The 23,772-nt window shown below is 38.5% G+C and overlaps 1 protein-coding gene across 6 annotated transcripts in view; it reads left to right on the plus strand.

The window, feature by feature from the left end:
- ENOX2 (ecto-NOX disulfide-thiol exchanger 2) overlaps window positions 1-23,772 on the plus strand; it is a 284,287-nt gene that overhangs the window by 230,793 nt on the left and 29,722 nt on the right. For all 6 annotated transcript variants that reach the window (XM_022563943.2, XM_022563944.2, XM_022563936.2 and 3 more), the window contains 4 exons: window positions 2,100-2,306; window positions 10,783-11,016; window positions 13,243-13,455; window positions 15,190-15,296. In XM_022563943.2, coding sequence (XP_022419651.1) covers window positions 2,100-2,306; window positions 10,783-11,016; window positions 13,243-13,455; window positions 15,190-15,296 — 761 coding nt within the window. The remainder of the gene's footprint in view (window positions 1-2,099; window positions 2,307-10,782; window positions 11,017-13,242; window positions 13,456-15,189; window positions 15,297-23,772) is intronic.

Raw genomic sequence — 23,772 nt, forward strand, 5'->3', positions numbered from 1 at the left:
GGTAGAGGATGGTATCCCTATTTTAAGATGAAAAAACAAAGTTCTCAGAGGTTATGTAATTTTCCCAAGGTCATACAGACAGTGAGTAATTAAGGTTTAAGTCCAGGTTTAACTGCTCCAGGTTCATTTTCCTTCTCTTTCTATCTGATTTGTTGACCTTGAATAAGTTACCCAACCTCACTCAGCTAAGGTTTTTCCTCAGAATATTATAAGTTTAGGCCAAGTCAGTGGTTTTCAACTATAGCTACACATTAGAGTTGCCTGAGGAACTTTAAGAAAATGATGCACATGCTGCACCCCAGACTAATAAAATCAGACTCATTGGAGTGAGACCCAGGCATTGTTTGTTTGTTTGACTCCCAAGTTGATTCTAATGTGCTACCAGAGTTGAGAATCACTGGAAGTGTGATATCTAGAATCCTTTACAGTTCTTAAAAAACTCAGAAGTATAAGTCTCAAGAAATTCTGGATCTCACTTTTCCCTTTTTGGCTAAAGTTATAACCTCTCTAATGTTAGACATTTCAGATTCCTGCTCACTAGGTTATCTTCTTTTCCCTTTAAGCTTCTCCTATGGAATAAAAAACCAATACAGTGAGTTCTTGAAATTGCAGACATTTAAAATTTTAACAGAAATTTTGTAGGTTCCCTGAATCCCTCTACCCCTTTTACTGACTAAATAGAGGGAAAGAGAGCATAATGAGAACTTGATTATTCTGACCCACACTAATAAGCAAAGTGAGGAAGCTTAAGATGCTAATAGCTGAGGCAGCTCTCAAATCATCTGCTTGCCAACTTGGATAAGAATCAGGTGGGGGCCTTGGCCTAATCTACAAGTGAAACTCATTTAGTTTTGCATGTGAGCTATAATCACTGGTTGTCAAGCTCTACAATTCTTGAGCTGGGAGAATTATTGTTAAGAGCTGAATGGGAAGAACGGATTACACAAAATAAATCCTTGCAGATACAAAACCAACACTAGAAAACCCTTGACCATCATGCTTTGTTTTGTTGGGCTATGAACTGTAGGATTTTGCTTGGGAAATGCTTTGCTACATATAAACAGCAACAAGGAGCTGGCAGATGCAACCGGCTTTATGTATAAGTGAGTAGAAAGCACATTTTTTAAGCAGAAGGAGAATCATCTCATTAAGTAGGTTTTTGGGTTTTTTTTTTTTGCGGTACACGGGCCTCTCACTGCCATGGCCTCCGCAATGGGACGCGCAGGCTAGGCGGCCATGGCTCACGGGCCCAGCCACTCCATGGCATGTGGGATCTTCCCGGACCGGGGCACAAACCCATGTCCCCTGCATCGGCAGGCGGACTCTCAACCACTGTGCCACCAGGGAAGCCCATTAAGTAGGTTTTTAATAACTCTACAGCCAAATTTATCTCACTTTATTTAATGATTTCCCAGATGAGCTTACTTTCCCTCTAAATGCTGCATGATTGGCTCTGGACCTCACTTCTCCAGCAAAGAATCTGAGGAAGAGCTCACTGGTATCAAAAAACAAAAAACCTAAAAGGGATGATCTGTACTCTGGCTGACTTTGTCAACCAAATTATTCTGATAGCTGTAAATATTTTTGTAAATGTTCACCCCTTCACTGTCAAATTAATCCTGAAACAGTTCTTTCTGTAAGCATGAACAGGGAGAATACAATAACTACAAACTGAATTAAACAAACCTTCTCTCAAGGACGTTGGTTCTAAGAATTCTCAAAAGTAAGTTTAAACCAAGTGGGATTTCTTTCCACTAATTGTCTTCTTAATAAAAATGACTGAAAATTGGGCATAGCTGGGTTGTCACAACAAAAGTAAAGAACAAAATTAAAGAACTTTTGATGAGACAGATGGGTCTGAGTCTTTATCCTGTATACATACATCACGATCACCAAATCATTGAATAAAATAATTCTCAGGGTCAGGCAACCAATTTGCTATGGAGCAGAGATGAGCATCTTGGAGGCCACGTGCTTCTGGGACTCTTAGGCAGAAGTCTAATGGGGACAGTAGGGCTGTCTCTGGGACACGTTAAGTTTCTTAGAGGTCTGTCCTAAGCAAACATTTTAATTTCAAATGCTTTTGCACTTACACTTAGATCTTCCACCTCCTGCAACCCGAGAACGACCACCAGGATGCAAAACAGTATTTGTGGGCGGCCTGCCTGAAAACGGTACAGAGCCGATCATCGTGGAAGTGTTTGAGCAGTGTGGAGAGATCATTGCTATTCGGAAGAGCAAAAAAAACTTTTGTCACATTCGCTTTGCTGAGGAGTACATGGTGGACAAAGCCCTTTATCTTTCTGGTAGGTGTTTAGTCATGAGGATTGTGCCCACCAGGCACAGCACAGAGATTGGGGATCAGTGTATTTGCACCTGTGGCAGTTAAAGTTTGGGCTTAATGGCAACCTCTCTTGCCTTCATAGATGGAAAATGCATGTTACTACCTGATGTATTCCTTTAAAAGTTCTTAAGTATTTCCCAGTTGCCAATGGGATAACTCCAAAACTCCTTACTTGTAGTGTTAAAGGCCTTGATTATCTGTTTTACCTCTCAACATTATCTCCCAATCCTTCCTTCACATACCATGTCCTAACACTAAACTAATTCTAGTTCCCAGAATGTGCCCATGGTGTTTTATGCCCTTTCCTCTGACTAGAATTACCTTTTCCACCCCCACCCACCATACACACATCTTCATACCCTAAAGCTCCAGCTCAATCATAACCTGTTCTAGAAATCTTTCCCTGACTTCTCTCCCCACTCTGCCCCAGGCTGGTTTGGGCACCCCTTCCTCAGTGCTTCTGCCATGCCTGGTGCTTCCTCCTAGCATGACACCTGTAACACCATATGAGAACTGTCCCTTTCTACCTCTGTCTCCTGCAACAGAGAATGAACTCCTTAGGGGAAAGACTGTGTCTTATTTAACTTTGAATCCCCAGCATCTAGCACATAACCTGGTACAAAAGTAGATGCTCAAAAATAACTATGGAAGTCAGTTAGTTATCAAATATTTATTGACTGATAATCAGAATGCTAGGTTGCTGAGGATATGGCAAAGACTGAGGCATACAAAATTCTTGCCATCAGGGATATTACATTCTGAAGATGGCAAAATATGATATATATGTAAACAATATCAGGTACCAATAAATGCTATGAAGAAGACAAAAACAGCTAACATACCTGGGGTTGCTAGGAAAGCAAGTATTCTCTAACATTTGAATTGAGATTTGAACAATATGAAGGGGATTGCCATGCAAACATCTGTAGGAGAAGCATTCCAAAATAAGGAAGAACAAGTCAGAGACCCTAAGATGAAAATGGACTTGTCATGTTCAAGCAGAGGAGAGAAGGTAAGCATGACTAGAGCACAGTAAATGAGAGAGAGGCAGTGAAGGGAAATGAAGTCTGAGAGGTAAACAGTACCAAATTATGTTGGTCCCTTAATCTATACAGACATACCTTTTTTTATTGCACTCTGCCTTATTATGCTTTGCAGATATTGTGTTTTTTACAAATTGAAGATTTGTGGCAACCCTGCATTGAGCAAGTCTATCAAAGCCATTTTCCCAACAGCATTTCGTCACTTCGTGGCTCTGTGTCACATTTTGGTAATTCTGGGAAAATTTAACTTTTTCATTATTATTATATTTATTATGGTGATCTGTAATCTTTGATATTACTATTGTCATTGTTTTGGGGTGCCACAAATTGCACCCATCTAAGATGGTGAACTTAACTGATAAATGTGTGTGTTCTGACTGTTCCACCGACTGGTTGCTCCTCCATCTCTCTCCCTCTCCTTGGGCCTCCCTATTCCCTGAAACACAACAATATTGAAATTAAGCCAATTAATAACCCTACAATGGCCTCTAAGTGTTCAAGTGAAAGGAAGAGTCTCTCACTTTAAATCAAAAGGTAGAAATGATTAAGCTTAGTGAGGAAGGCATGTCTAAAGCTGAGATAGGCCAAAAGCTAGGCTTCTCATGCCAAACAGTTAGCCAACTTGTGAATGCAAATGTAAAGTTCTTGAAGGAAATTGAAAGTGCTAGTTCAGTGAACACACAAATGATAAAAAACTGAAACAGCCTTATTGCTCATATGGAGAAAGTTTTAGTTGTCTGGATAGGAGATCAAACCAGCCACAACATTCCCTTAAGCCAATGCCTAATCAAGAGCAAGGTCCTAACTCTCTTCAGTTCTGTGAAGGCTGAGAGAGGTGAGGAAGCTGCAGAAGAAAAGTTTGAAACCAGTAGATGTTAGTTCATGTGGCTTAAGGAAAGAAGCCATCTCCATAACATAAAAGTGCAAGGTGAAGCAGCAAGTGCTGATGTAGAAGCTACAGCAAGTTATCCAGAAGATCTAGCTAAGATCATTAATGAAGGTGATACACTACACAACAGATTTTCATTGTAGATAAAACAGCCTTCTATTGGAAGAAGATATCATCTGGGACTTTCATAGCTAGAGAGGAGAAGTCAATGCCTGGGTTCAAAGCTTCAATGGACAGGCACACTCTTTTTAGGAGCTAATACAGCTGGTGACTTTCTGTTGAAGCCAGTGCTCATTTATCATTCTAAAAATCCTAGGGCCCTTAAGAATTATGCTAATTCTGCTCTTCTTATGCTCTATAAATGGAACAACAAAGCCTAGATGACAGCACATCTGTTTAACAACATGGTTCACTGAACATTTTAAGCCCACTACCGAGACTGACTGGTCAGGAAAAAAAGATTCCTTTCAAAATATTAATGCTCATTGACAATGCACCTGGTCACCCAAGAGCTCTGCTGGAGGTTAATGTTTTCATGCCCGCTAACACAGCATCCATTCTGTAGCCCATGGATCAAGGAGTCATTTCAACTTTCAAGTCTTATTATTTAAGAAATACATTTCGTAAGGTTATAGCTACCATAGATAGGGATTACTCTGATGGATCTGGAAAAGTCAATTGAAAACCTTCTGAAAATGATTCACCATTCTAGATGCCATTGAGAACATTCGTGATTCATGGGAAGAGGTCAAAATATCAACATTAACAGGAGTTTGGAAGAACATGATTCTAACCCTCATGGATGACTTTGAGGGACTCAAGACTTCAGTGGAGGAAGTAATTGCAGATGTAGTGGAAATAGCAAGAGAACTAGAATTAGAAGTGGAGCCTGAAGATGTGACTGAATTGCTACAATCTCATGATAAAACTTTAACAGGTGAGGAGTTGCTTCTTAAAGCTGTGCAAAGAAAGTGGTTTTGTGAGATGGAATCTACTCCTGGTAAAGATGCTATGAAGATTGTTGAAATGACAACAAAAGATTTAGAATATTACCCAAACTTAGCTGTTAAACTTAGCTGACTCCAATTTTGAAAGAAGTTCTACTGTGGGTAAAATGCTATCAAACTGCCCTGCATGCTACTGAGAATTGTTCATGAAAGGAAGAATCAATTGATGCAGTAAACTTCATCGTTGTCTTAAATTTTAAGAAGTTGCCACAGCCACCCCAACCTTCAGCAACCACCACCCTGGTCAGTCAGCAGCCATCAACATCAAGGTGACACCCTCCACCAGCAAAACGATTACAACTCTCCCCCAAACTCCCCCATCCAGAGAATGGATACATGTATAAGTATGGCTGAGTCACTTTGCTGTGCACCTGAAATTATCACAGCATTGTTAATCGGCTATACTCCAATATAAAATAAAAATTTAAAAAAAAGATTACAACTCACTGAAGGCTCAAATGAAGGTTAGCATTTTTAGCAATAAAGTATTTTTAATTAAGGTATTTACATTTTTTAGATGTCATGCTATTGTACACTTCATAGACTACAGTACAGTGTAAACATAACTTCAATAGGCACTGGGAAATCAAAAACTATGTGTGACTCACTTTATTGCGATATTCACTTTATTATGGTGGCCTGGAACTGAACCCACAATATCTCCAAGTTATGTCTGTAGTAATGAGTTTATTATTCTGGATACAATGGGAAGCCATTGAAGGATTTTAAGGAGTAGGGTGATGTGATCTGATATACATTTTAGAAATATCACTTCTGGGTAAAGAATGGACTGAAGGGTATGGGCAAGTGTGGTGACTAGTGGTTAGTTAGCTAACCATAGCATTAGTCCAATCCAGAAGTGATAGCGGCTTATATACTATGGTAGTTGGAGTGGAGATAGCAAGAACTACTCTGCATAAAGTCACTTGTTCCTGGTAAAAGTTCAGATTTGGGGAGACTGAGGCAATTGGAATTGGAATGATTTTCTTTGTAAATATTATAAAGTTTCATGGCTGATCCTTTGCTTATTTGAATTGTTATTTTTCTTTATGGGGCAGTGGACAAATAAGATGAAGGCAGAAGACAGAGTAATTGGAAAGGGCATAGAACAATTAACTACTTCCTTCCCTAACTACTAACCCTTCCCTAAGGGTTAAAAATTTGGAAGAATTGGGTCCAAGTGCTAGACATTTTACAGAATCTTCATTCACGTAACAGGCGCTTGTTGGACATCTCCTTTGTGTAAGCTATTGTGCTAAATGTTGTACAGAGTAGAAAATGAGTTAAACCTAGTTCTTCCCTTTAATGAACCCAGGGTTAGTATGCAGTCATACATTCATTTATTAAAGAAACATTGAGCACCTGGCATTGCTCAAGACACTGATAAGACACACTCATTGCTAATAATAATGACATTTGAAAGTTATGTGTGCTGTACGAGAAGTATGGTAAAGTGTTATGGAAGTTCAGAGGAGAGAGAGGGAGGAAGGGAGGAAGGAAGGGAGGACGGGAGGGAGGGAGGGGGAAAGAGAGAGAGAGAGAGAGAGAATTTGAAGTTGTCTGGTTCCTGACTGGGGTTATCAAGGTAAAAGGTAGCATTTAGACCAAGTCTTTGACAAAGAGAAAGCATTTGAATGTGGACAATGGGGCATAGATACAGCATGAGCAAAGGTACAGAGGTGGTAGGTTTTGATGAACATTCAAGGAAACAATAAGTAGTGGTTTGTGTACTGAGTAGACATGAAAGGAGGAGGGAAAACATCCATCGTCAGCACACTTTAAAAGGCTTAACAGTTGGGTCTTTACTTCTCAGATAATAGGGAATTGTTGAAGAAATTCTTGAACAAGGAAGAAGATTGTTTCTGAAAGATTAATGTGACCGCTCTGTATAAAAATGGGTAAGAGGAGAGGAGGTCAGTTAGATACCTGTTGCAATAGGCCAAAGAAAAGGTAATGAGCATTGGAAAAATTAGGCTGCTAACATGGGAGAGGAGAAGAGGAGGCAGATGTAGAATGCTCTTTTTACATTTGCTAAGCGCTGTAAAATCCAACTACTGAAGATTTAACAGCCCTTAGCAATGATAACAGAGCATTCCACAATAGACTATTTTAATAAAAACTTAAAGGTCTTGAAAAGCCCTGAACAGTTGTACATAAAAGACGACATGCTGCTCAGGAGGTATCCATCTAAATGTCATTGAAATCAGCTCTCTGGTAACAGCCACCTGGAAACATTCTCACGGCTGCCAAAGGAAAGGAGATTGCAATCAGTGATGTGAAAACAACTAATTTTTCCCTTTAAATTTGAACCTGCTCCCTGAAAGTTTACACGTGCTAGAAAACTCCTGAATTGGATGGCTGTTCTCCCACTTTGTAAAAGAAAGAGGTTAAAACAAACAAAAATCCTTTAGAAAGGGGCTAGAAATGTAGACATAATTGTTTTTTCTGTTGGAGTTTGAGCACCTTTGGGAGCCGGCATTGTACAAAGTGTACCACCTCAAAGCATCACAGTATCTTGTGTATGTTTATGCAAAAGTTTCATTTCCTCCTCTCATTTGATCTTCTCCACAATCCTGGGAGAACAGTCAAGGTAATCATTAATAGCCCCATTTTTCCGATGGCTCAGATAATTAAATAAGATGAATGGGGGTGTGAAAGTACATTGTAAACTTTAAAGAGCCCTAGCAAAGTTTACTTATGAAATGTATTTATTCTTCCTCTTTCTAAAAAGAATATTTTAGTGTGACTGGGAATTATTCTTTATAACAGCTTTATTTAGGTATAATTGACATACAATGAACTTCACATATTTCAAAAATACAATTTGATATTATTGACACATACATACAGCTGTGAAACCATCATCATAGTCAAAATAATGAGTATGTACACCTCTCCCAAAAGCTTCCTTCATGCCTCTTTTGTAATCTCTTCTTCCTAACCCTCCCCAGTTCTCTCCCCCGGCAAACACTGATCTATTTTCTGTCAGATTAGTGTGCATTTTCCAGATTTTCATATAAATGAAATCATATGTTTTGTATGCTCTTCCTTCCTTTTATAGATCCAGATTTCCATTTGGTATCATTTTCCCTGTAATTGAATTTCCTTTAACATTTTCGGTAGTGCAAGTCTGCTCCTGATAAATTCTTTTAGCGTTTGTACGTATCAAAAATTTATTCCACTTTTTTTAAAAGATATGTTCTCTGGGTGTAGGATTCTAGGTTGACAGTTTTTTTCTCTCTCTCTCAGATGTTGCTCCACTATCTTCTTACTTGCATTGTTTTCAACAAGAAATATGATGTTATCCTTATCTTTTTGTTTCTCTGTACATAAAATGTGTCTTTTGTCTATGGCAGCTTTTAAGATATTCTCTTTATTGCTGGTGTTTAGAAATTTGATTATGATGTGTCTTGGTATAATTTTCTTCATGGTTTTCCACTTGGGGTTCATTGAAATTCTTATATCTGAGTTTTCATCAAATTTGGACATTTTTCCTTCCTTATTTCTTCAAATATTTTTTCTATTCCCTCCCCTGTCTCCAGTCATGGCTCCAATTAGGCATATATTGGACCCCTTGAAGTTGTCAACAGCTCACCAGTACTCTGTTCATTTTTTTAAGTCTTTTTTCTCTCTGTATTTCATTTTGAATAGTTTCTATTGCTATGTCTTCAAGTTCATTAATCTTTTCTTCTGCAATGTCTAATTTGTCATTGGTCCTGTCCAGTGATTTCTTTTCAACTCAGACATTGTAGTTTAAATCTATAAAAGTTTGATTTTGGTTCTTTTTTATGTCTTTTGTGTTTCTACTTAATATGTTCTATCTTTTCTCTAGCTTCTTAAGCATATGAAATCCAACTATAATAGTTTTTATGTCCTTATCTATTAATTATATTATCTGCATCACTTCTGGGTCTGCTTCGTTGACTGATTTTTATCTTTATTATGATTTTCCTGCTTCTTTGCATATTGGGTAATTTTTTATTGAACACCAGACATTGTGAATTTTACCAGGTGACAAATATTTTTCATTCCTGTAAGTATTCTTGACCTTTGTTCTGGGATGCAGTTAAGTAACTTGAAAATTTTTTTTATCTTTTTAGGTCTTGTTTTTAAGTTTTATTCAGCAGAACCAGAGCAGGGTTTAGTCTAGGGCTAATTTTTCCTCACTAAGGCAAAACTCTTTTGATTACTCTATCCAATGCTCTCTGAATTATTAGATTTTCTCCTCCGGCTGGTGTGAAAAGGAAATAGTCCTAGCCCTGTATGAGCTCCAGGGATTATTACCTCTAATGCTCAGGTAATTCACACATAGATAGACATCAATACTGAGCTACATAATAGGGGAGGACCCTCTTCAGATCTCCGAAGTTCTTTCTCTGTGTAGCTTTCTTCTTTCCAGTACCCTGCCATGCAAACTGTCTGCCATAGTCTCCCTGGATTCCCAGTTCAATCTCCTCAACTCAGGGAGATCACCATGCTTTGCCTGAGTTCCCCTCCCTGTGCTGAGGCCTGGAAACTCTCTCCAGGCAATAAGCTGGGGAAATCTTAGGGATCACTTCATTTGGTTCTTGTCTCTTAGTGATCTCTGTCTTCATTGCCTAATGTCCAATGTCTTAAAAACTATTGTTTCATACATTTTGTCCATATTTTTACTTGTTTAAGGCAGGAGTTACCCTGCAAACTTGTGCTTAGAATGAAATGAGATAAATGTGTGTGGAAGCAGCTAGCTCAGCTTCTGAAACTTAAAAGATTAATAAAAACTTAATTTTTTTTGATTTTTTTGTTGAGAGATTTAACTTTGGTGCTATAACTGACACCAAAAGTGGAGGTGTGGACTTGAATCCTGGTTATCTGAATCCTAGTCCTATACCAGTATACTATAAGCATACTACCTCTTTTTTTAAGGATCCAAAATTATATGTCACCTGGATCACATACCACTCCCCGTTATATCTATTCCACCACCCCCTCCAAAATGGTTCCAAGTCACCAGATACATCTAGGAAGCAATTTGGGGGATTGAAATGTCGAGCTGATTTAAATTTATCAAAATTTTATTGATTTTATTTAAATTTTATCTAAATTTTATCAAAATTCTGAGTGGTGGAATGACTGACACTCTTGAAGTTATCCAAAGACACCACAATTTGAGGCCACCTTTTGCATTCTTCCCAGCCCATGGTGCCACATAAAGCTTATTCTTGATACAGTTACCCACAGAGCTTCCCTCTGTCACAGGTAAGGTGGCAGATGGAGAAATGAAAGTCCTATGAATAAGACTGACCCAACCATGGAATAATAAACTATTATCAGAGATAGAGACTATAATCCAAGTCTTTAATGTTCTCCTTGCTAGTAGTGGGGAGAGAATTTGGGGTTATGTGGTCCCTGGAAACTGCTGTGACTGCATCTGAAGTACCGAACTTGAAAAGCTACTTACAGTGGCTCACTCACTGGGCTGTTCTTGTTCTCTCCTCTCTCTCCCTCTTGTGCACTTAGGTTACCGCATTCGCCTGGGCTCTAGCACTGACAAAAAGGACACAGGTAGGCTTCATGTTGATTTTGCACAGGCTCGAGATGACCTGTATGAGTGGGAGTGCAAACAGCGTATGCTTGCAAGAGAGGAACGCCACCGTAGAAGGATGGAAGAAGAAAGGTTGCGCCCACCATCCCCACCTCCAGTGGTCCACTATTCAGACCATGAATGCAGCATTGTTGCTGAAAAACTAAAAGGTATACAAAACACTCGAGCTTTGTGATTAAAATAACTCTTTTCTTTGGAGAAATGTAATAAATATATTTGTATTGTTGACAGTTATCCTTGAATTTCCCACTGAGGGATTCTAAGCATTTCTTGTGATGAAGCCTTGCAGTTAGAAAGGTGTACCTAGTAATTCAAGAGCCAAAAATTTGTCCCTCCCACCTGTGTCTGTGATCCTTCACTGTCTCAAGTTACTTTTTCTCTCCATACATCAGGTGACTAGAAAGAAACAATTTTTTCCCACTTTTCCACATCAGAGAATTTTAGCTGTGATCCATGACTTGGGACCTGTAAGCACCTCCACCCCGTTTCATTGTGGATAGCAAGTTAGTTTTGAATTCTAAGTCAGAATAAATCAGAACAATAGAACTTGATGTGACCTCAGAAAACTCTGATAAAATTCCATTTTATAGATGAGAAAATGGAGGGCCAGAGTAGTTACAGTATACATTCTTCTTAGATTACTCAAAGACGTAGCTACTACCAACTAAAAGAGGACTCCTTTAATCACACATTTATTTCACACAGTAACTACAGAGACTTCCAGACATTGCTAAATCAGACTGCTTTCCCTTTAGTTTTGATTCCTGTTCCCCTTGCTTAACTCTCAGAGCCATTTTGCTAATTTAACCTTAATTGCCTTGCCTAGTCTCCTGTGTTAGTAGCTCAAATCCAGTTTTTTCATTCTATGAGTATGGTTGATTTTACTGGATGAGTGCTGGTGTCCCATTGATCTTATTGGTGACACCAACCCAGCTCTAACAGTATGAATTTTCCTTGCTTCTTGTGCTCTAGGCTCAGCAAGATGCTGCTAATTCCCCCTTTGCAAATAGGTCTCATTCACCAAACTTGTTTGCACCTTATAGCCTAAGGGTTTCACACGTTAAAGAAATCCTTTGTTTGGATTGATTTGTCTTCCTGTAAGAGAAAAGCAGGAAACATAGAGTCCAGAGTAGAGACACAGAAATAATGGTACACTTTGAAAAGCTGGAAAGGCTGAAAGCATTGGTAAGATGCCAGGTCCAAGACTTAACTGTTCACATAAGACCAAACAGCTCAGTTTGAATTTTTATAAAAAAATGAATTTGCTGGTTGTGTGGAACTCAAGCAAAAAGTAAGCATCAATGAATCAACTATACATCAATAATTTTTTAAAAACTGAGCATCAACATAAAGACTGTATGTAAGTAATGAAATGAAAACTGCTATAACGGTGAGGCTGACCTCTCATTACACATCTGCACTTAAAAAGGCAAGTGGTAAGAAGTTCACATTACAGTGAGAGATGGTTCCACTGGACATAAGGGTTCCTGGCTAGAGAGGGATGTGGAGTCCTACAGTGGGCCTTCAATGGGATCCTAATGGACTCTCCCTCTCAGGAGTCTTTAACAGCAGAATATGTAAGTGGCTATCTCAGAAAGCTGAACCAGAGGCTTTGGAAGCTGAACTAGAGACTACTATTTTAACATCAGAGAGTAACTCCTAACTAGCTGTAGAAATCTACATGGATGGTTCCTCAGGCAAGAGAAACAGGATGTGGCGAAATGTAGAAATAGAATGAATTACATCAAAATAGATTGTGACTGGGACTGAATGGAAGGCCTGGGGCTGGATTGGATGCAGGAGTGATGTTACAAAAAGTCAAAGATGTAAGTGTTTATACCTAAAGAATTGCCATTTAACTCTTTCTTAAGTCTCCTTCCAAAGGTTTAATTCCATGGATCCAGGATAAAGTTACTGTCAAATGCAAGTTAAGCTCAAGGCTCAAGTTTACTTGTGCTTATTAAAAAATAAGATTGTAGAATTCTGAAGTTCTCTCACTGCTAATTTATATATTACACACATGCACACACACACACACACACACACACACACACACAGGTTAAGAAATTTGCAATATGTGAAAACTATGTCAGTAAAGAAAACTTTAAGAAAAGAAGAAATACTCTTGTTCTGAAAATTCTTCGTAGACTACAACCAATCTGCCTACTTTTGGAATCTTTCATTCTTTCAGTCTCTCTGCTCACCTGCTGCCTGTGTGTGCACACGTGTGCATGCATGGTTCCTCACCCTCTGCAATTAATTCATTTCACAACCTTTGCCAAAAAGCCATGGTGGCCTCCTTGCCAGCATGTTTGGAAAATAGATGGAGATTTGGTTACTTTTGATGACTCTAAAAATAAATTCTCTTTTTTCAGATGATTCCAAATTCTCAGAAGCCGTGCAGACCTTGCTTACCTGGATTGAGCGAGGAGAGGTGAACCGTCGCAGCGCCAACAACTTCTATTCCATGATCCAGTCGGCCAACAGCCACGTCCGCCGCCTAGTGAATGAGAAAGCTGCCCATGAGAAAGACATGGAAGAAGCAAAGGAGAAGTTTAAGCAGGCCCTTTCTGGAATTCTCATTCAATGTGAGTGGAAGTCATAGTTCTGCCAGAAGGGTGAGAGGGCACTTCACTTAGTCATCACTCTCTCTACACAGGAGCCAGGGCTCCAGAGCCATCCTGTGTCAAGAAGGAATGCCCTCTTCTGCCTTGTGCTCTCCTTATATTGCCAAATGCCTGAGCTGTGGTTTCATGGGAATCACGTGCGCACCTCCTATGTTCATTTTCTGTGGTATATCTACTTCAGCTCCTTAGAAACACTGACGCTTAGACCACAATCCTGTGATTTTACTTTCGCTTGTTCTCAAAGTAAGTTACAAGCAGCCTCAGGCTCCAGTGGAAAATTTGGTATTTCACTGCTGAAGTTAGAATGTAGCATCAGGATTTGTAAGCTTCTTTGCTTCAGATTTGCATCATTATGCTTTTCAGGTATTCCATTTCAGGGATAAATGTAATTATATTTCCCAAGGTAATTGAATAAAAGCCAAATTTGCTACTTCTACCTTTTGTTTTTAGTTTCCTTTCTTCAACATTTCCTTTACTGGATGTCAGTAGACACTGAAAGGGAATGGGAAGCCACTGAAATAGACATTTTCAAAAATTAGTACCACTCCAAACCTATCCAAGGTCTCTTAAATGAGCAGAAAAATTCTCAAATAATGTTTTTAGTTCACCGTATTATAAAATTATGAACTCTTATCTTTTGAGTAAGAAACTGTATTCACGTTAGGAACAAAGGTACAGTTTTATGACTTTGCTTTTAAACAGTTATGGCCCACTCTTCTCATACTTGACTGATACATAAATGGGATTAAGGAGGAGTTGTTTCATTTTCCATTTCTATTTTGAAAGTATCTACAGGCATGGAATCCAGGAAGAGAAAGCATATGTTTTTAGGGCTTCAGAATAAATAGAAAAAGAGAGCAGCAAGCATCATGGGAATATAAATCCTTAAATCATTAGTAGACAGGGTACAAACAGGGCTGTAAAGAAAGAAATAACACCTCTGAATCTTCTTACTGTGAACACCTAGCCAGGCACAGGATCTTGTCCTTTTTTTCTTTCCCCAGAAAAAAGTCATGACTAAGTTTTCCTTCTCTTGAACTGATTGCGATAAAGCCCCCGAATATTTGTCCAGGTTTCCTCATTTGACATTTTAAGCGACCCTGAAAAAATACTCCCTAGGACTGTGCTTACACACTATTCTTCCATAAAACTTGTGTTTCTCCAGTCAACAAGCCTATCTAGGTAGATTTAAAATAGATCCCATCCATTTTAGGTTTTGATTTGTTGCTTCTGGTTAAACATACCTCAGAATAATAAAAAGATGGATTCCATTGAAATGAAGCATCCAGGCTCATTCTGAAAGGCTAGTTTAAGAAGCCAGTGGTCAAAAGGAGCTGGTACAGTTCACCACTTGCTGTCCTGTTGTGCAGGGTCAATAGTGCTAAATCACATTCACCATGACTCTTGCCTCTCCTGCCTGAATGAATACAGACTGCCTGTATTAAAAAACTTTAGTCACCATTTCACCCTAAACCTTCTAGAATTCATTTTTTCTTTCTGTATATTGATATCTTTGCCTTTGCGTCCCCTTTAAACTCATGGTATGCCAACACACATAGCCTTTTTTTTTTAGCACAGCTCTAGTCCAGTAGTGTCGTAGGAGACACACTAAGCCTAATGCTTCTCTTATTTCTTTTCTCCTCTCTTTTGCCATCCCTGGATGATGCTGATTCAACTGTTGATCTGATGCTACAGTTGAGCAGATAGTAGCTGTGTACCATTCTGCCTCCAAACAAAAGGCTTGGGACCACTTCACAAAAGCCCAGCGTAAAAACATCAGCGTTTGGTGTAAACAAGCTGAGGTTAGTAACTTTTTACTCTGGTAGCCCCTCAGGGGGACAGTTTCTTTCTTTAACAAGTTATTGATTTGGAGTTTAGCTAGAATTAAATAGTGCCAAGCTCCCATGGCCACAACAAGGCCCTAATGAAACACTGAGACATGTTCTATAGCCTGTCATTGTGTCCAGACCACCTGCTGCCAAAAGGGTAATAAATGTGCACATGTTGTCTTGAATGCATTCTGCTGGGTGGAAACCTTCGTAGTGAAAATGTAGCTGCGATCATTAATAAGTTTACTTCCCTAAGCTAGCTAGTCTTGGGTACAACAATAATTACTGACCTGTGCATCTAGTGTTAGTAATATTAGGGCTGTCTTACATTTATTAGAGCATCTTGACAGTTGAGGCTGAAAGCTGCCTGGTGTTACGTTGGAGCACTGAAATTTCTGAGCTTCCTTTATCAAACCCACTCAGCCACCTTTATAGGTGGCAGCTTTAAAGGTAACAGAGGACTCTGATTTCAAATTAAGATTGACACACACCTCTCTGCTTGTGCTCAAGTGACATTTTTAGCATAACACTAGAACATATCTGATGTGATTAGGTTGCGATTCTAAATCTGAGATTAAAAACCGAGATGGGAGGTTTGTTTACACCAGTGTGCCTTTGGAATGGTGTTACACAGTCCTCAAGTTTTTCTGTTCCTATGTGTAGCTTCCTTACCCAGCCAGCCCTGACACTTTGCATCTATGTATGCAGCAACTCTTTCAACTTCGTTTCTGAGTCCTCTTTGCCAGTCTAGTAGCAGTCCCATTATATCTATCAATGCAGGTTGTCATATTCCTTAATAGTTAAATAGCACTTGTATGGAACTTACATATTATAAGGCACTTTCACATTGGTTAGCTCACCTATGTGAGCCCCTCAATAGATGTGGTGTAGTGGAAAGAACCTTGGACTTGGACTTGACATGAATCCAAATCTCAGCTCTGACAACGTTATAGCTGCGTGACTTTGAGCAAGTTAGTCAGCCTTTCTCAGTCCTTATTTCTTCACCTGGATTAAATGAGATAAGAGATATGTAGACAGTATGAAAATATAAATGCTATATAAATGAGAAATAGTATTATTTCAATTTATCATTAACAACTCCATAAGGAATAATAAGTAAGTAGAGTGTCCGTTTTTTACATGTGAGGAAACTGAGACATAGAAATGTTAAGCAAGGTGGGCTTCCCTGGTGGCGCAGTGGTTGAGAATCTGCCTGCCAATGCAGGGGACACGGGTTCGAGCCCTGGTCTGGGAGGATCCCACATGCTGCGGAGCGGCTGGGCCTGTGTGCCACAACTGCTGAGGCCCATGGGCCTAGAGCCCATGCTCCACAACGGGAGAGGCCACCGTAGTGAGAAGTCTGTGCACCGCAACAAAGAGCCCCCGTTCTCTGCAACTAGAGAAAGCCCATGTGCAGCAACGAAGACTCAACGCAGCCAAAAATAAAATAAAATTTAAAAAAAGAAATGTTAAGCGATGTACACACAGTTATACAGCTAGTAAGTGGTCAATTCAGGCCTAGAAATTCTTCTTCTTCACTCTGTGCTCTGGTATAAACTGCCTTGTGGTCTTGAGTCAGTCATTTAATCTTTGTGAACCTCAGTTACCTAATCTATAAAATGAAGATAATAATCCATTCCTCTGTCTTTCATGAGAATACATGACATAGTTTGTGTGGCAACAATTTGAGAACCGTGAAGAGAGATTAGAGGAAGATAAGCCCACCTCTGCTCATAAACCAACAGTCTCTGAGCCATCAGTTCTGACTCGGCAAAGGGATCTATGAGTCACTAGGGAGAAATCCTTGAAGACATCAGCCCAGTGGAGGGTAGGGTCATAGAAAGCCAGTAAAGTTTTTAATTGTTAAAAAAAATAATAATTTGGATCAGAAAAGGAACCGATTATCTTAGTGTAGCACAAAATGATTTTAGAATGCTAGGGCTACCTCATGTTGTTGAGCCCAACGAAGAAAATTCAACATTTCAATTCAGACGTTTACTGAACAGATTCTCTGTCTCAGGTATCATGACAGGCAATGCAGGATGAGATGATCTTTGCCCTCAGGGAGCTAAAAAGGTAACAAAAGTGATCAAGGGGAGGGTTGGAGTTTAGCACTTAAATTTATTTATTTGTTTTTAAAATTTTTATTGGGGAATAGTTGATTTACAATGTTGTGATAGTTTCAGGTGTACAGCAATGTGAATCTGCTATACATATACATATATCCACTCTTTTTTTTTTTAGATTCTTTTCCCATATAGGCCATTACAGAGTACTGAGTAGAGTTCCCTGTGCTATACAGTAGGTCCTTATTAGTTATCTATTTTACATATAGTAGTGTGTATGTGTCAATCCCAATCTTCCAGTTTATCCCTCCCCCTCCTTTAACCCCCTGGTAACCGTAAGTTTATTTTCTACATCTGTAACTCTATTTCTGTTTTGTAGATAAGTTCATTTTTTTAGATTCCACATATAAGCAATATCATATGATATTTGTCTTTCTCTGTCTGACTTACTTCACTCAGTACGACAATCTCTATGTCCATCCATGTTGCTGCAAATGAGATTATTTCATTCTTTTTTATGGCTGAGTAATATTCCGTTGTATATATGTACCACATCTTTATCCACTCCTCTGTTGGTGGACATTTAGGTTGCTTCCATGTCTTAGCTATTGTAAACAGTGCTGCAATGAACATTGGGGTGCATGTATCATTTTGGATTATGGTTTCTCCAGATATATGCCCAAGGGTGGGATTGCTGGATCATATGGTAGCTCTATTTTTAGTTTTTTAAGGAACCTCCATACTGTTCTCCACAGTGCCTGTACCAGTTTACATTCTCACCAACAGCGTAAGAGGGTTCCTTTTTCTCCACACCCTCTCCAGCATTTACTGTTTGTAGATTTTTTGATGATGGCCATTCTGACTGGTGTGAGGTGATACCTCATTGTACTTTTGATTTGCATTTCTCTAAAAATTAGTGATATTGAGCATCTTTTCACATAGCACCTAAATTTAAAATATCCAAAATCCCTAATTTAGTTTGAATAATTCAGAAAAATAAAAGTTGAGAGAAAAATGCTCAATATGTCTTCCAATTGTAGCAAAGCAGTATTAGTCTCTACCTTCCCTTCAACGCACACATGTATCCATTTTAGGGGGTGGAAGAGGCTGTTTGAAGTGCCCTACCCATTACAGAAAGCCCTGCTGATACAGTATTTCCTTTTTCATGGGAGGAGTGAAGCCTCTGGTTGGAGAACTGACTTGTCTAGGCCACAACCCTTTTGTAAACAAATTTGCAATAAAATAGTCTCCATTAATTTTATTCATCAAGGCTCTCTGTAGTTATAGCAAGCCTACCTATCTGGTGGGTATATGCTTGAGTTTAATTACTTCCTCAGTAAAGATAGCTATGCCAGTAAGCCGGACATTTCTCTGGGGCTGTGGAGAGCTGAGAGCTGTACACCCTATCACCTAATATTGTAGCAGAGCTTCCTTGGCACACTGATGAGGATAAAGCACACGGCCAGCATGACTTACCACATGTTTTGTGATATGCCTTGTAGACTTTGTAGGAACCCAGAAAAATGCTTCCTGCCTGTTGGATTGGACTAAATTAAGGTCTACCCTGAATACCTCAATCTTTATAAGTAAAACTACTGACAGTGGAACATAGCTCATGACCTTTCTCTGCCATTGCATTCCCTAAACCTAAAAGAGTTCTTCTACTCTATATTGGCACCTCTTTAAATCATGGCTTTAATTTTTTTTTAACCTCTGTGTACTTTCACTTGATGACAGGCAACTCTGAGGACTAAAAGGAGGTATCCTGTAGAAAGTGACAAAACTGTCCTCTTAAATTGGGACTGCCTCTTAGCACCCCACTGAGAATCAGAGCATCTCAGTGACCTAATCAACTAAACTGACTTTTTCTTGACCTAGGCATAAAAGCTACAATTCCTAAGTTAGGGGTTTCATCAAGGTAGAAGGGTCTGACATTGAACCTTTTCTACCAGTTGCCTCAGGGAATAAGCCAGCTGGTGACTTCCTCGCATCACAAAGTACCTGTTATTTGTCCCATTGTCATCGTGCTTCCAGCAGCAGACACTGTCTCACTCTGGTGAGAGAGAAGTTATAAAGTAAGAAGAAAAAGTCCCCACTTTCAGGGAGCTAAGGCACTCACCCTGGTAGCATCTGCCAAGCAGACTAGTTTGATAATGAGTCTTTTTCATTGGTTTACTTTCCTGATTTACATGTGTGTGAGGCTCCTGCTGATACAATTTGAAAGGGTAATAAAAATAAGAGAAGGCTGAAGTCCCTCCCCTTACTAAAAGTTAGCATCTACAGTGACTTTACTGACAGTGCTGTGTTGTGGGAACTCTTTTTCTATAGAATCATTCAAAACCTGTGTGTTTATCTTACCGAGATCCTGGCCTAGATTACAAGTTAAACTTTGGATGGCATATAAGAAGATAGAGCCATAGCAGTAGGCACAAAGAAACTCCCTTGCATTCTCCCTAATGTGAGATTTTTATACCATTGGACCAGAAGAAAGGGTACATGGTGATTACGTACTAGCATTCTCATGAAATGAAATACTGTGATTGCTAAAATAACTTTCTAGATTTCCAGGCCTATCATTCCAAACCCCAAAGAACTGGTTGCAGATAGATGTTCAAGTTATCTGCATACCCTCGTTTTAGGACCCATTTGCACTAACACTAGCTATTGGCTTTCAGCCATCAAACCCCATGCTAACAAAATTTGGATCAACCTAATTTGTATTTCCATTATGTAGCATACAATAGACATTGATTAAGAGCCTGTGTTTGTGCTTTGCTTCATTGGCTTGAATGATATCTCAGAATCAAATTTCTGTGTAAGTGTAGGAGCTATCTTCCTATCCTCTGCTCCTTTCCATTCCTTCATCTGGCCCATTCCCCACCGAGTATCCTGTTAATTTTCAAAGTATGGGTAAGTACAATTTTGTTACACAGTTCATAAGGAACTTTGCTTTTATTATAGTCATGTTTCTATCATAAAACATGAGTAAGATGAATTTAAGTCCACATAAATTTTTTGGAAACTATATAGTTAGATAATTAACGTTCAATAATTTATGATTTGCCTACTTTATGATAAATCAAAAATGTCAGCTGGTACAAAAATGATTCTTTTCAGCATTTTCCTCTGTCTAGGGTTTCAGTTTTATTCTATGTTAAAAGTGCTTTGTCCTCCATTGTGGAGCAATATGTGAATTTCTAAGCTTCGCAAAAAGTTACCACTAGAATAGACTTAAAGGCATTATAATGCATTTTGAGAAGTCACTAACAGTTCACTGTTTAGATTAAATATCACAGGTCTACTGTGGGCAATAGTGCGGTATCAAAACTTTAGGAAGGCTATCTTACCTTTTTTTATGTACTCTATCAGTGATGTGACCCAGTCAATTTCAGGTAGAGAATTACAAATGAAAATTTCTGGAAAATGTTTTTCCATGTCATTGCCACTCTTGGCTTCAGCACTGGATCCAACTATCAGGATGGGAAAAGGGGCAGATCTGGGAGGCAGCTGTTTCTCTTGCTGCCTGCACTTCAGTGGCTCAAAGTCCTCCTGTTGCCTGCTCCTGTGTCCAAGCTAGGTAGAATGCCTTCCTTAGGTAAATGCCACCTTTTAGTCCTTCGCTCTGAAGGTATTTGTTAGGATTTGATTCCAAAAGTAGAGCTTTTTTGATCCACCAGAGAATATAGAAAATAGGCATCTTAGATATCAAGTGCTTTACTTTTCAAAGAATTAAAATCTCACTTGCTTTACTTAGAGGTAGTGTCATTTACTGAACGCTCACCTTAAGTTTATTGCAGTATAGTATCCTATAGCCTCTATTGTTCTCTCTGCCTTATCTCCATTCATGTGACTTAGTATCGATATTTACAGAAAAAGTAATGGTACGGACCTTAGTTTCTCTGTAGCTAAGAAGGATTGTCTAGTTAGAGGGCTCTAGGCTCTGCCACTTTGCCTGCCTGCTGAATACTTAGAGCAAGCTTCTCCCTAGTTTTTCTTACCCTCATTTCATTATCAGCTAAAAGAACTGGTAACTCTTGTTTCTGAAGTATTTTGAGGCATTGAGGTAAAATTTGCCCATAGGTCCGTTATTTTTCTAGGGATTTTTTGAAGGTGTGAAAGATCTCTAGATAAGCTGTATTACTTAGTTATTGAACATTTTATACTTCTAAGAAGAGATTACGCTTTCTTGCCCAGCTGGAAGCAGAAAAGATGCTTTGCGGATGCTGAGCAGCTACAGAGCGTGTCTTAGCTATCAGTTAGATCTTCCGGCCCTGCGACATTTCCCTAGAAGGAACACAATTTACTCTTCTGAGAAACACAATTTAAACTTTCCCAGAGTTAGACAACATGTTTGTGAATTGAGAGTTGGTCTCTGCTTATACCCTCTGACAGTCTACATTTTTGTTAGGCAGCTAGGAGAGCCACAACTTTTCCTGATGAAGTAAGTTGTACAATATTTGAATTTGCCAGTGTCAAACCTCATTATGATCACCTTTCCAGTAACAGCTCTTTGATAACTGAAATCCAGACTCCTGAGAAAGGATGAATTCTTAGAAATGGCAATTCCTTTATTGCTCTCTGTGCAATAAGACATAGCAAATGTCTCTCTTGACACAGTCCTTTAAAGTTCATTTTTCTCAAACAAGTCATTATTTTCTTCTATTTTAAGTAATGCCTCTGCAGCACATTGAGGGATCCTATGGTAGTATTTCTATTTTCTATTTCTTCTATTTTTCCTTTACTTCTTAACTCTCAGTGATAACACTGAATAGCTCACTTTTTAATAGGTACTTTTATTTATATTTAGTGTAAACTTAACTTGATATAGAAATCATTATTTTTCCTGATAAAAGGAATAAAAAAGGAGAATATTAGTTGAGATAGTGATTAACCGTAGCATTAATTATTAAGAAATCCATTTAAAATACTTATAATCTCCCTAAATGGAGGCAATTTTCACCAGACGGCTTTGCACATTTTCTGTATTATGGCCCAAGTGCAGCTAACCTAGGCAAGGAATTCTCAGCTCACTGCTGAGGAGCCTCTGACAGGCATTAAGTGGCCTTTAAATGATTGCAAGCTGTTCCAAAATGGAGTTCTCATGCTTGATTTTTTTTGAAAAAGTGACTTTTCCAGTGTGATCTCAATCATTTCCGATGTTCTTCATGCCTTTCTGCAGATCTGTGTTTACATCTGGTAGCACTTCCCTTCAGCCTGAAGAACTTTCTTCAGCTTTTCTTATAGTGCAAGTCTTTGGGTGACAAATACTCGCATTTACATTTGTCTGAAAATATATTTATCTCATCTCCATTCTTGAAAGAATTTTTCTCTGAATATAGAATTCTGAATAAATAGATAATTTTTATTTCTTCTTGCACTTTAAAGAATTGTTTCCCTAACTTCTGGTCTTTATTGTTTCTGAAAGAAATCAAAGCATTCAAATTGTTTTTCCCCTGTTTATAATATGTTGGTTTTTTCTGGCTGCTTTTAAAAGTTTCTCTTTTTTCCTTTACTGATATATAATTGACATACAGCACTGTATAAGTTTAAGGTGTACAGCATAACGACTTGACTTACATGTATTGTGAAATGATTGTCACAATAAATTTAGTTAACTAAAGAGTTAGAGTTTCTCTTTATGTTTCATTTTCAGCAGCTTGACTATGGTGTTCCTAGACATACTGTTTTTCCACACATATTCTGCTTGGGGTTCACTGAGTTTTTTGAATATATAGATTAATATATTTCATCAAATTTAAGAAATCCTCAACTATTTTTTCTTCAAATATTTTGAATCATTTAATCTCTCCTCTCTTTCTGTGATTCCAGCTAGTTTCTCTGTTCTTCAGATTTGATAAATTTGTATTGTTCTCTCTTTAAGCTTTCTCTGTATACTGTCATCTCTATTCTACTGTTAAGCTCATCCAAAGTTTCTATTTCTCTGCTAAGATTTCCTATCTTTTCATTCATTATTAACATATTTCCTTTACATCATTGAGATAGTTATGATAGCTGCTTTAACTCCTTGTTCTGCTAATTTCCATATCTAGTTCATTTCAAGCTTGGTTTCTGTTGATTGTCTTTTCTCTTGAAAATGGGTCATCTCAACCTAGTTCTTGTAGGTATGTCAATTAACTGGGGGCTTTACCTGCTTATTGTGAATATTTTGCTTTTAAGTCTTTGGATTCTGTTATATTCTTTCAAAGAATGTTGATTTTGTTTTCTTTTGTTTTAATGGTCAATTTACTTCATTGAATTTAAGCTAGAAATTGTCTCTCTTAGATGGCAACTCAAATCTCAGTTCAGTTTTTTAGCCTAGCTGGGTTGTTTGGAATCTGCCATGTGCTTTCATGGTTCAAGGGTCATGCAGAAATTTGTACAGT

This window comes from Delphinapterus leucas, chromosome X, assembly GCF_059928025.1.
Source record: "Delphinapterus leucas isolate spDelLeu-1000000601 "Yukka" chromosome X, BTC_Dleu_Yukka2, whole genome shotgun sequence".
Taxonomy (NCBI): Eukaryota; Metazoa; Chordata; class Mammalia; order Artiodactyla; family Monodontidae; genus Delphinapterus; species Delphinapterus leucas.